We start from the raw sequence: 14,026 nt of genomic DNA, 5'->3' as shown, positions 1-14,026 counted from the left end.
TACAGTCACTCCTGCAAACAAAACATAAAGCCCACAAAGCTCTCCTGTCCAACCCTGGATCCTCCACCCTGAAAACCACTTTTGCTGAGACAAGAGCTGCGACCCAGCGTGCTCTCCGGATCATGGAAGACACCTGGTGGGTGCAGAAGGCACAAGAAATCCAAGCCTTTGCAGACTGCAATAACACCCAGGGCTTCTATGATGCCATCAAAGCCTTATATGGCCCCAGGAAGCAAAGTAATGCCCCTGTCCGAACAGCAGATGGGGACACTCTTCTCAAGGACCGTCATGAGATCCTTGGCCGCTGGGCGGATCACTTTGAGACCCTCCTCAACCACACCAACCCTGTTGATCTTCACATCCTCAAGAGTCCTTCAAGGTCAACATTGGGATGAAGCAAGGCTGTGTCTTGGCACCGGTCTTGTTTAATCTCCTCCTCTCAGCCATCACCCACCTCTTCCATCATGCCCTGGGACACAGAGATGGAGTTCACCTGGAGTACCGCCTTGACGAAAGTCTATTTAACATCCAACGGCTCCAGGCCTATACAAAGACAAAGACCTGCCAAATCTCTGAGCTTCGATATGCAGATGACTGCGCTGTCTTGGCACATAGCCCAGAATCCATGCAGCATGCCCTAAACATAATCTCTGGCCTATACCAGTCCTTTGGTCTCTAGGTTAACATTAAAAAAATAAAAGTTATGGCACAATTTACTATCCAACCTCCTTCACCCCCCAGCTTCCAAATCAATGGTGTTCCACTCAAAGTAGTGAGCCAGTTCACCTATCTTGGCTCCACACTTTCCCCAGACTGCTCCCTTGACACTGAAATAAACAACCGCATCAACAAAGCCTCATCAGCGTTTGGGCGACTCCGCAGAAGGGTTTTTGAAAACAAAAACCTGAAGGTCAGCACCAAGGTTGTCGTATACAATGCGGTATGTGCCTCCACTCTGCTCTATGGGGCAGAAATGTGGACCCCATACAGACAGCACATCACGAACTTGGAGGCCTTCCACATCCGATGACTTCAAAAGATCCTCGGCCTGTCTTGGGAAGATCGAATCCCCCATACTGAGATACTTTCCATGACCAACTCCACCTGCATGGAAGCAGCAGTGGCTAAAAAACATCTTTGCTGGATAGGGCATACCATCCGCATGCCTGGCCACCGCCTACCCCACCAAGCCCTCTATGGGCAACTCAGCGCTGCAAAACGGGCCGCTGGCAGACAAAAGAGGCGCTACAAGGACTACACCAAAGACCTCCTGAAGCGCTGCAACATAAACCCCATCCAACTAGAACCTCTGGCACTCGATAGATCGGCATGGCACCTGTGCCAGGGTGGCCGAACAAATACATCACACCATGCAACAGAGGAGGACCGAAAGACGTGCCCAACGACACCAGAGGGCTGCCGGCATTACCCCAACATCTGGGCTCCCTTGCCCCACCTGTGGACGAGTGTGTGGCTCACGCATCTTCCTCCACAGCCACATGAAGTGGCACCAGCGTCAACGATTCTGAACCCCCCCCCCCCCCCCCGGAGCAAGCGTCATCATCGGACACGATGGACAGCTAAGAAGAAGAAGAGTGTGTGTGTGTGTGTGTGTGTGTGTGTGTAAATTGTTTCAATATGTGATCAAATAAATTGTTCTGTTCTTTCATAATCAAATGTCCTGTATTTTGGGGGTATATGGGGTTGCTTTCTGGTGACCTCCACTGGTCAGAAACAAAAATCCAGGCACCACTGTGCAACAGTCACCAATACAGAGAGGGGGGATGCCCTCTCAAAATGAAAAAAAAATAAATAAAAATGCTGTAAAACCCAGCTTGTTCTTTCTTTGTTTGACATGCCAAGTGTGGGAAATCTTCATATACAGAGAAAAAGCAGAGGAACCAAATCCAAAATGCACATGTTATAGTATTTATTTGAATTGATTCTGATAATAGGGTAGATCTGTGTACAGTAAAAAGATCACGATCAGGATACTTTATTGCCATTTCAGTAAAAACTGAGAGAGGTTTGTTGCAGTGCCGCTCAAAAAGATTAGACAAACCCAGTCACACAATTAAAATTCAATACGCACCATTTCATAATAAATTATCATCAATAATCAATGTAGTACAAAGATTATCCCAAAAGAAGTCAAGGCTAGCTTCATCCTCCCCACACACCTAAACCTAAATGAAATCAAATGTCTCAGGGATCTCTTTAGCTGAAAGGGGAGTCATCATCAGCCAACTGGTTGATGATGCCACACTTTTTTTAAGGATGAGTCTCAGATCCCACCTGCAACTGAGATTATCAGTCTTTTCTCCAAAGTCACTGGTCTGTGCCTTACTATTAATAAATGCCAGTGATCAGTCCTGGGAGGCAGCTGTGGGCACAGCATCCTCAATTAGTGGCATCTCAGTTAAGCTAAGTCATATATCTTTGAAATATGTGGTCTTAATCTAAAGAACCATTTATTCTACTATGGTGAAATCTTTAGTTCTGAGTAGATGAAAAAAATAATATTTTTGAAAAGAATTTTATTTTTGAAAGTGGGTTTTATCATAAAATCGTTCTGGTGAGTCAGCTACTTGATTCACAATGTTCTTTATTCATTTATCAAAAGAGTTTTACGCAATGGTATTTCATGCCATTCCAAAAGGTGTAGCTCTATTAAGGGACATTCCTCCTAAATCTCACCTACTCTCAACCCTCTTGATTCACCTGTATGAAGGATCTGTTTTACTCAATTAAAAAAAAAAAAAACAATAGCAAGGGTAATGTACTTTATTTCAGGCAGAAAAAAGTGTATCAAACTCCTACAGTAAGTGCCTGTATATTGCAACAACTGAGTCATCAAGCTTAGCTGTAGAGAGTATGGCTGCTTCCTCAAAAATATCTGATTACAAATAATGGTAGAGCTGTTTCATTTAGAATAATCAATAGATACTGCACTGCAAAGTCTTATCTGCAAAAAAATTAAGAAGGACATCGATGTATTTTGTTATTTTTATGTAATTGACCCTGAAACTATTTTACAGTTACCTTTGCATTGTCCCTGCACTTAAATGCACTGTTTGAATTTCATTACAGCTTTACAGCTTATTAAGCTTTTAATGGTCTTAACAACAAATCATTGGTCAGCAAATTAGCAAGAATTAAACATATAGATAAAGTAAGTTAGTATGGGATAGCTTTTCCCTTTGATTTCTTTAAATATTTAAGCCTTGTGGGTAAACTTGCAGACAGCTTTTTAGAGAAAGAAGAGTCAATGTTGTTCCATTCAATGTTGATGGCTTCAAACAGTTGATGAGTAGTTGAAAAATGTTTCCCGGTTAGTTTGTGTTTAATGTGAGACCAGATATTCTCTATAGGGTTCAAATCTGGACTCTGACCAGGCCAAAACATGAGCCTGATGGACTTGTTCTCAAGCCACTTTTTGGTGGTCTTTGCAGTGTGGGCAGGAGCATTGTCTTGTTGAAAAATAACATCTGATCATTCCTCTTAGCAGCTGAAAAGGCTCCCCCACACCATGACACCTCTTCCTCCATGCTTAACTGTGGTAGAGATGCATTCACGATTGTATTTCTCACCAGATCTTCTAAGACACCTCTCTGGAGCATCACCATGCAACTCAAATTGTGATTCATCACTCCACACAACTCTTCTGAACCACTCTGAATCAAACTTTCCATATTCTGGCAAAAACTTAATTCTGTCCTTGATGTTTTTCTGAGACAGCAATTGAGCTTGTAAGTCAAATTGCCTCCAGGGAGCGTCTGGTTCGTGACGTCACAGCCCAATGTTAAAATCCTATTGACTTTTTAAAAATCATTGATTGTAAAATATCTATAGCGATTAAAAATAAAATATTTCTCACGTTTTTTTGGGACCGTCATTCTCTGCCGTAGCATGTGCTTGGTTCTATTTATTTCAATCTCTGGAGGGAAAAATAACGGATTTATGTCGATTTACGATATGTTGGTGGTCCTGAACTACACTAAAATCAAAGTCGCACGATATACGTCACAACCACGTGTGCTTGTAAGTCTACCCGCCAAGTGCGGTGCCTTGGCTGCCCCTAACTGCTGGTCTGGGATCAGATTTCCCTTCACAGGTCCTAACTTTAACCATTAGTAGGAGAAGAAAATAACTGACTCTGGACCAGCAGGGCCAACTGCACCCAACACCGGTGGCTAGCTAGCTATACCCACGACAAATGCGGTGTCACAGGTTATCTTAATGCATTTGTTCAATGGTCAGGACAATAATGTTAAGAAGGGAGTAAATCATTCCAAATCCAACCATGTAGAGCAGGTCATATACAGCTAGAGTAGAATAGCGGGTCTGTTAGCGCCACCATGAAAGATATCGTTTATAAAGTTCTGGTTAGCTAATGTTAACGTTAGGAATGGCTGGATCAGCAGGTAGCTAGCTAGCTGTCAAAGTCAGGTTTATTTGTCATTACAAACCATATGCTGTACAGGACACGATGTAACGAAACTTCGTTTCGCAAGGCTTCGGTGTAACATAGACTTTCAGTCTGCTCACAGCACTTACAAAGGAATACACACATCGTGAAAATCAGAATCACAGTGCACTTAGACAAGACAGGTGCAGTAGGCAAGAGATAGACAATTTCTCATAAATAGTTTTATTAAAACATAGTAAGTAGTAAATATATTGTCGGTTATTTATCGAAAACCATGCTGGCTAGCTATATTGTTGTTGTGTTGTGATAAAAATATATATGACGTTATATTCCATTTGAAATTACGTCTTAAGTTAGTTAGGTTAGGTTGTACTCTTTTATACGGTCTATGGTTGTACTTTATAGATCCCTGAAAGGAAATCATGTTGTCATCACGACCGTACAATTATGATGTGAAATAAACAATATAACTTAATAGTACCAAATATGTTATTTCCAGTAATTTTAAATTGAAATACGATATCGAAGTGACACTAGAATTAGAAGGGCGCAAGCGTGTTCCAGCTGAGCCGTGACGATATAAGCGTGCGTCCTGAGCACAGTACCGGTATGTGTAGTTCCTAAGCGTACTAAACGTACACAACGTTGTACCTTGTACTTCTCATGGGTCAATCGTGCTGCTGATATTATATTTCATGAGTCATATATGTCATGAGTACCGCATACCAATAGCTAACTGGTTCCCGACTTGTAACTAAAAACATCGCTTACTGAAAATTGCCCCATTCATTTTCCCATTGACAAATTTGCGGGAAAACGTGGGGAGTGGCTTGGTGACGTTTACACTTACAAGCTCTATGGCTTTTTAACACATCTTCTAGACACAAAACCTGCATTAGATAACCTTCTGGTTATTGTTCTTCTCGAAAAAGTCTTATTTTCTGAGGTCTTGAATTCTGCTGACAGTTTTTCTAGGCTTTTTTTCCTGTCTTTGAGAACTGTAAATTTCAGCAGGTGGTCATTCCTGCATGATGAGGCTTTGGGCCTTCCAGATCCTTTCTTTCTGGCAACATTACCTGTTGTTTCAAAGCGTTGACCTATTCTCTTAATAGCTGATAGAGAAATAGGGATTTCCTCTGCCTTTAGGGTCTTGTAAATTTCAGAATAGCTACAGTTGGCCTGACGAAGACCAGCTATGCGGTTTCTGACAGCAACCCCTGCATGATATTTTGCTTTTTTTGGAGCAGATTTTCTTGCTCCTTTACCGTGGGACTCACAACACTGCATACTGTAGATCTCTCCCTGCTCTATCAATCCTGGTTCCATTTATGAGCTTGTTATCAGGCCCTTGATGGGCTGCATCAGGTGTGGCAGATAACCAAATAATGACTAATCTTTTAAGAAAAAAAACATCCCAGAAGATATTTTTGGAAAATTTTGTACACCCAGACATGTGTTAGTTTGAATTTTACATCAAACATTTTAATCATTATCATGATTTTACCTTTGCGTACAAGAAGACTATATAAGTGAATTTCCCTGTTTCTAACCTTCCCCAAACAGTTCACCGCAGCAGAAGTAAACGAGCAAATGGTGGCACAGGAGGTCTCAGGAGTGCATTTGTTTAATTATTGCCAATTTTCTGACCAACGATTTGTTGTTAAGACCATTAAAAGCTTAATGTTTTGCCATTTTTGGCTTGGCCCATTTTTTCTTGTACATCTCTACCATCTCTGATAACTGTAAAGCCATTCCAAGACCCTTGCATTAAATAGTAAAAATACTTAAACTTTCTTGTGGTATACGCGTTTTTCGTATTTGTATATTTTAAATTTTAAAAGTCAAGGCCCGAGAAAAGGGGGGAGAAGCCATATAAGAAATTTTTAAAACCATTCGTTTCTGCCCGCTCTTCCAAGCCCTCCTTCACAAAAGAAAGTCGCCGTAACTTTAAAGCGACGAGACCCCTTCTGTACAGCACCTGCTTCCCCTCCGCCCTCTCCCTCAACGGAATGTGAAGCTTTCCACGATTACAGCTCCAGCATGTGCATCCCGTACCTGAGCAACCTTAGTATGGTGCATCCACCCAATCTTTGGCGTTCAGCGTAGCCGTCTAGCCGTGGTGATATGTGTATTCACACATAGAGGGCAGCATAACGCAACTGATACAATTTATTGAGCTTAGGGGTTGTTGTATAGGCTGGTTTTCCAATTTTTACTTTCAGTTCCGAGAGATAAGAGCTTGCAACGTTTCAACTCTTTTCTAATACGAAGGTAAGCGGTGTCTTGTTTAATAATTCAATAGTCGATAGAACATTACACAACATTGTCAAGGGAAATTAGTGACTGCAGTTCCATTGGGTTCGTTCTGGTTCGTGAACGGTGCCAACTGAGTAGGCTAGTAAGATATTAATCGGCTCCGTTCGCAAAGCAGATTTAGACATTTTTATTTATGTATTTTCCTCTTCAGCTTACAATAATTTAAACGAATTAACGCAGTTATATCTGTGCTGCGTAGGCTATGTATGCGTCTCTTTTGTATAAGATGGTTTATCACACAGGACGTGGCGAATAACTTTGTAGGCTACCACATTTCCTGTCACTGGAATATTTTCCGCATGTGAAAATGTAGGCCTACTGTCTGGTACTGTCACAGAGATAACATTTACCCTCCTTTCTGTCTTTCTCAAACATCTCTCAGTCGTTTATACTTTTTTCCTGTACATTTTATTCCACAGTAGAGTACATTCACTGGCTTCCCTCGCAAAAGGGCTTTTAATGGAAATTTAAAACTTTATCAAGACGGACAAAAAGTCAAACATCACAAATGCATATTGGACATTCACTTAGGTATGCACAACACATAGGCTAGGATTTGATCAGATCAGCATTGTCCTAAAATTAGCTATTTCTCAACTTTTGCTGTTAAGAATGGCTATTTCTTCAAAAACACGGCTTCTGCTGTCACCAAAACTAGTTTTGGAAAAAAAAAGTGTTATGCTTGTGCTGACTTGTTTGTCAGTTATGGGCAGATGTTGATTGAGTGTGATACAGCCCATACACAGCTTGTTCTGTGTGACAGAACTGCGAACTAGACAAAGTTTAGTTAACTTTATCATGCCAACGCTTGTGAGGCAAGTTATATTCTCAACATATTATGCAGTTTCAGTTTATAAAATGAAATGTTCTGAGGGCTTGAATAATTGATGTACTGTGTGTATTTTATTTGTGTTGTGCTGTTTTTATGTTTGTTTTAACACAGAATTTGCTGTTGCTATTTTGGCCAGATCTCCCTTGAGATTTATTTATCTCAAGGGACATCCAGGGTGAATAAAAAAATAACAGAGAGCATGCAAAGCACTGGTTTTATCACTGATGTGAGAGGAGAGGTGCTGTGTTATATAACTAGCCTGCCTATTTTCCGCCTGACCATTGTAAGAATCCAAACATAAGCCCCTGTCTGACAAGTCCTCTTAATCTCTGCATGAAATTACATGAACAATGCAGTTCTGTTCAGTGCAACAATCCAGCAGTCAACAATAATTACATGTGAATAGTCACCGGCTAACTTGTTAAATGAACATGCTCCTCTGAAACATTATATGAGCTCTGCTTTGAGGACCTTTTAAAACTGTAAAAAGTTGAAGGTGAAAATTTTTGCGCTCCTGGAAAAGTCGCTGGCAGTGTGCTTGGAGAGTACGCTAATGTAAATGAGAGAACTTACGGAACGGTACAGGTGTTACAAAGTGTACAGTTTATTGCAAAATTTGAAAAGTGCTAACAACGTTTTTGGGGTCTGCCAGCCAAAATGTAATCGGCTCAGTTCGAACTGCATAACACTTTCATAAACGCTACATATACATGCGGAAATGCTTACTGCATATCGACCATAACCACAATTATAAATCGGGTTGGTTGGACCGTGGATGCTGATTGGCTGAGACTGTGTTCTACAGTGATTGCAAATCCGATGGAGTAACTCTTTGTTTGTATAGTTTTACTCTCCGCTTTGTTTTGTGCCTAACAATGGCCCTGTAGTGTACTGTAATGTCCTCTCATGCTGTATTGCATAAGTAGGCATTTTGTGTGTGTCACATGGTCTATCGTAGTAATGGTACTTGCTGTATCAGTGGTGACACACCACAGGTCTACTTCTCCCCCCCAAAACCCACCGACCCCCCCAGCTCCTGCAGATGTTTCAGAACGTTACTGAAAAAGGCCATGAGAAGGTTGGGTCTTTATGTTCCCTGTTCCCAGTATAGAAGTGAATTGTGGTTTTGTGGTTCAGACTATTTAAGCATTTGTTTCAGTTCCACATGCAGACATTGTAGGATTCCACACTTTTGCTATGTCTTTCTACTTCTCTGCATCATCCTCTCTGTGTGCCTTACTCACAGTTTGTGTGTGTGTACTCTGTATATATAAATCTCATAAAAATAACACGTTTTCAACGTACAAAAATGCCAAGTTACTCAAAAGTATTGATATCAAAATGACACCAAGTTACGGTACTACAAACAATATAGGCTATCTTGCCTCACCGAAATGACATAAGATGTGTTTCAAAGCAATGCTACCCAATATTTCCTCAATTCTTTCAAGTCACTTGGCCCTGTGTTTTGTAATCTTACCATTTTACAATGTCATGCAAACTTTGTGTCAGATCAAAGAGTCAAATATTTCGAATTGCCTCATGGAACACATTGAATTTAATGTACAAAACTGCTGCTGAGTAACTACAGGAAGCATATTTCTCCAGAGAACATGTTTATACTTGCTTCTGAACTGAATTTGAGTACATGTGCAAGTTATTGTATATTTGCTACGTACAATAAATACTGCATGTAAAATACATATTGTACATACATACATAGAGAACTTCTTTATCCCCATGGGTACATTTCCGTTGCAGCATGTTACGTTCACATTTACGAACACACACTTATACCAAGAAACACACTATCATTCACGCAACAGAAAGGCTGGGCAGCGAAATACATGCATACCAATACAAATTGGACATATACACGCCTATTCAATCAATCTTGACTGTGAGAGAGCCATCCACACATATGTTTGGCCTGTCCATGTAGTGCATGTTTATACACACAGGGCCAAGTGACTTGAAAGAATTGAGGAAATATTGGGTAGCATTGCTTTGAAATACATCTTATGTCATTTTGGTGAGGCAAGATAGCCTATATTGTTTGTAGTACCGTAACTTGGCGTCATTTTGATATCAATACTTTTGAGTAACTTGGCATTTTTGTACGTTGAAAACGTGTTTTTTTATGAGATATCATTTCTTTTTGCAAAGCGTTTTATTATGAGAGTGAGAAATGCGAAGTGACCCTGTAAGAAACGGTTGTGGATTATGGCTATCGTTGTGTGAATTTATATACAGTCTGATGAACGTGTACCGTTCAGCAGTTTCGGTTTGCTATATATGTAAAACAGTGGCTGTGAGAAAGGGTGCGGTGGCGTAAGCGTAAACGCATGAGAAACGCAGATGAAATATGGCCAGTGTATGTACTCACGGATTTGACGTCCATCCAACGAGCCTTGACTGACAAAAGAATCAGCAAGCCCGTAGAATTATAACTCCCTAGGTCGCAACTTGTGTAGCCTTCTGTCCTGCTCCGTTGTCTGTTATTTCGTGGAGATGCACTTTTAGTGTTTGTAAGGTTTATAAGGCATTTTGATAGGCTTATCTGCAGGTAGGAATCCTCTTCGCTGTTTTGCTAAACTAGAACCGGAAAACTTGATAGTGGAGAATGGGAGCAGACGCATATGTCCCAGCAGGCTTTGCATATGAGAAAATAACAACAGTGTGAGAGAAATTAGGATGAAATTATGAAATTATGAAATTGCGTAGTTGAAACAGTATGTTTTTAGCAGAATGGGCATGTAGGTGAAGGTTGACATGATCCCGGAGTATAGTGCGAAGTAAATGGAGTAACCATGAGCGAGCTTATATTCCTTATCGAACAGTAGCCTATATATAACAGTCGCTATAAAGTGTTAACTGTTAAAGTGGAGGGTTAAGTAACGTGTGAAATCTATTGCACTGCTGTGTTTTTTCATGTTCAGTACTAGTATTTATAATTATGAGTGAATCATGATTTTAAATGTAATGTTTTAATGGGGAGTTGCAGAACGTACATACGTAGTAATTGTTTGTATGTGGCTAGATAGAGAACAGGGCGAGGTAACATGAATGTAGAAACGTGGCGTTTGCTGATAAGAAGGTTTTGTACGGTAGCCAAGTGAAGAAATGTAGTTAGTAGAAATGACACAGCGGTGAACTGGTGTAACTTTTTAATAAAAGGAATACATTTGCCGTCATGAAATGCATATGGGTGGCCATGAGTGAGTTTTGGTAAAGCAAATATAAGCGTAAGAGAACGTTAGTGTAAAAGAGGAAATTATCTGCCTGAGGACGAGGCGGGATTCAATCGTTCAACCGAAGGTTTACCAGTCTGTGACTTTGTTAGGGCAGCACCATGACATAGCTATGCAATGCGTGAAATATCATTAGCAAACCTGTCCGTGGTTTTAAAGAAGAACACAGGCGAGTAAGCACAGAAGAGCTCCCATTGAATCCATATGGCTTTGCAATATTGTAGCTGGTTAACAATTGAACGTGCAGACGGTATGTCATAATACAGTGTATACGTTCGGGGAACGGCTGGTAGATATGGTGCAAAAGCAATAATTGAGAAGTAGTAGACAATTATTAGTGAGGGTAAAAGCAGGTTAAAGAAACGCGTTCTTAGCTGGGCTTGAACCTAGAACCCTGTGTTCCCAAGACTGTAACCTTACCCACTAGGCCACAGACAGACTAGCTGTTTGTACTGAGAATGTTTCAGAGTAAAAAGGTATGGGTATTTTGCGTGTGTATGCAAGTTTTTCATTGGGTCGTGTAGGTGAAGATTTGGCGGGTGTCGGTAAAATGTCCAATGGGGAGACATGTTATTAGTGGGATAGGCGGCAGGAAAAATAAGAATGAGAAGAAGAAGGAGAAAACGCAAAATCCCCTTAGTTTGGGGCTTTATTGTGTGGACATGTGAAGTTGTTTATGAAATCTGTCTGTTGAAATGGGGTCAGAATGTACAGAATTTAATGTTTTTAAGGGCTGAGTGTCTGTGGCTGTTGTGGTTATTTCTGTGGGGAACCCTGAAAAGTGCCAAACTCTCGGTGCTGTAGGCGTAACATGGCGGGATGGCATACCTGCCATCCCAATGCACAAAAATTTTATATGAAATACTGAAGTAACACAGCATTTGTCATCTGTGTGGCCAGTGCCAATCACCATGCTGGATTCAATCACTCATTTACAAAATGTGAATGTCATTTTTATTTCCTTTGCAAAAATTGTTTTCAGTGTTCAGTATGCTGAATTCACCATGTTGCGCTTCTACCGTATTGGGCTATAGTCTCCAGTGCTTTACATCTGAACCTGTGGCAATGTGTTTCTAGTGCTGATACACGCTGAAGTGCAACAATGGCAAGGCTGCAGACAATCAGCGAGGAGGAGATCCAGGAGATGAGCAGTAGCCTGCAGTCGCGAGTGGTGACGGAGGTGGTCGCACAGGTGCAAGGCATGCTGGGACAGCTGAGTTCCACCACGCTGGACATTGCGGTCACGGGGGAGTCAGGCTCAGGGAAGTCCTCCTTCATCAACGCCTTCAGAGGCATTGCCGAGGACGATCCCGGGGCAGCAAGGACCGGTGTGACGGAAACTACCCAGGAGATCATACCCTACGCCCACCCCTCTGTGCCCACCGTTCGCCTGTGGGACTTGCCGGGCATCGGTACGCCCACTTTCCAGCCCGAGCAGTACCTGCAGGACGTGGGGCTGGCTAAGTACGACTTCTTCATCATCGTGGCGTCGGAGCGCTTCAGAGAGTGTCACGTGACACTGGCCAGCTGCGTGGCTCAGGCGGGGAAGAGGTTCTACTTTGTGCGCAACAAGGTGGACAACGACCTGGAGGCCTCTGCCAGGAGGAGAGGGCGTTTGGGGTTCAGCGAAGAGGCCATTTTGAGGGAGATGCGAGCCGACTGCGAGGCTGGCCTGCGGAGGATTGGGGAGGGGCAGCCCCGGGTCTTCCTGCTGTCCAGCTTCCAGCCGCATCGCTTTGACTTCCCCCTGCTGCACGAGACCCTCGAGAGGGAGCTGGAGGGCCATAAGAGGCACGTCTTCCTCCTGGCACTGCCCAGCCTCACCACTGCCGCGCTGGAGAAGAAGCAACAGGCGCTGGCTGGGAGTGTGTGGCAGACAGCTATGGCGTCTTGCCTCACCGCTGCGACACCAGGGGGCGCTGTTCACAGCAGCGTTCCCATGCTTATGAGGGAACTGCAGTCCTATCAGCGCAGCTTTGGCCTCGACACAAAGTCCCTGCTTCGGTTGGCCAACATGACAGGAAAATCTTACCAGGTAACCCTAGCTCAAGGCTTGGTCCTCTTATTCATGAGCTTGGCTCTCAAAGATGAAAAAACCTAGCTATGAATTTATTGTGAATATGTTGTATTTCCCTGAGTTCCCTATTCCTCCGTACTACTATTTTAGGACTACTACTATTTACGTACTATTTTACCTTTGATTTCTTGCTTCTTGCCAAAATGTCATTTCTTATTGCTGGTGTAGCTTGTAGCATCCTACTATTTTGTTTGAACACCAAATAATCGGAACTCTGATCATTTGGAACTTGTATATTTGCGATACGTCTCTCCAGTGTGAGCAGGTCCTTTGAAACGACATTCATAGAGGTCCAAGACTAGTTCAGATCTTCAAAGAATAATAATATATCACAAACATATTATAAAACCTGAGTGAGCCTCACGTATGAAATACCGTAGTGCTAATGTACCTAACAGTTCAACATGTTTTTTACTATGTTGGAGAATGTCATTTTACCCTTTAGCTTCATTTATGTTTCACCATCAGAGCAACAGTATTCCATCTGGTTGCTTCTCCTATTTATGAAAATAGATAAATAAAATCTGTGACTGAACTCTCGCCCTTCTGCAGGAGCTCTACGGAGAGGTGCGCTCCACTTCAGGCAGGGAGCTCTGTGTGCAGAGTGTGGAAGGCATGTTGTCCCAGGCGGCTTTGGGACAGCAGGTCCTGGTGGGTCTGCTGGAGAGCCAGGTCCCGGTGCTGGGCATCATCGTCTCTGGGGGGGTCTCCTTCATTGCCTCGTACAGCCTCCTGAAGTCTGCCATCAGGGACCTGCGCGAGGATGCTGAGAGAGTGCTGCGCAGAGCTCTGGACGGTGCAGGCGTGGAGTCTAAAGACCCCCAAGAGGATATTTCAGACCCAGGATACTTTTATGGGGACTAGGGGAGCCAGATGTGACCTGGGGTTTAGGTTGGGTGGCACTGGGAGGGAAATCTGCAGAGGACTACATTTTGAGAAATGGGATCCAGATTGAATTAGCCCGGCACATTTTCACGAAGCAATAAACGATTCTGATATTTGGTGAACAGAGACGTATCCCAGTGTCAGTTTTGTCACTTTTCCGACTGTGCCTGTTGGAACCTTTTCTGTCAGTAAAAGGTTTTTTTTTCTGAGGTTATCTCCAAAGCAGCCTGTGTGTC

At 42.5% G+C, this 14,026-nt stretch overlaps 1 protein-coding gene and 1 long non-coding RNA gene across 2 annotated transcripts in view; one reads left to right on the top strand and one right to left on the bottom strand.

Moving 5' to 3' along the window:
- Positions 1–9,607, bottom strand: part of LOC135235313 (uncharacterized) — a 45,294-nt gene extending 35,687 nt beyond the window's left edge. Inside the window, exon 1 of the long non-coding RNA XR_010324339.1 lies at positions 9,533–9,607. This is a non-coding gene — a long non-coding RNA (uncharacterized LOC135235313). The remainder of the gene's footprint in view (positions 1–9,532) is intronic.
- On the top strand, positions 6,548–13,916 carry LOC135235207 (interferon-inducible GTPase 5-like). Its single transcript, XM_064300485.1, has 3 exons — positions 6,548–6,700; positions 11,906–12,863; positions 13,458–13,916. Exons 2-3 carry the CDS (start codon positions 11,931–11,933, stop codon positions 13,767–13,769), a joined length of 1,245 nt encoding a protein of 414 aa, XP_064156555.1. The 5' UTR covers positions 6,548–6,700; positions 11,906–11,930; the 3' UTR covers positions 13,770–13,916.
- Positions 13,917–14,026: the final 110 nt, after the last annotated feature.

This window comes from Anguilla rostrata, chromosome 1 (assembly GCF_018555375.3).
Source record: "Anguilla rostrata isolate EN2019 chromosome 1, ASM1855537v3, whole genome shotgun sequence".
Taxonomy (NCBI): Eukaryota; Metazoa; Chordata; class Actinopteri; order Anguilliformes; family Anguillidae; genus Anguilla; species Anguilla rostrata.
Note: the sequence above shows the minus strand (reverse complement) of the source record. Positions and strands in the feature narration are given on the sequence as shown.

Coding starts and splice junctions, on each gene's coding strand:
- LOC135235207 (XM_064300485.1), top strand. CDS start 11,931: ATGGCAAGGCTGCAGACAATCAGCGAGGAGGAGATCCAGGAGATGAGC. Junction 12,864..13,457: donor TGACAGGAAAATCTTACCAG/GTAACCCTAGCT, acceptor GCCCTTCTGCAG/GAGCTCTACGGAGAGGTGCG.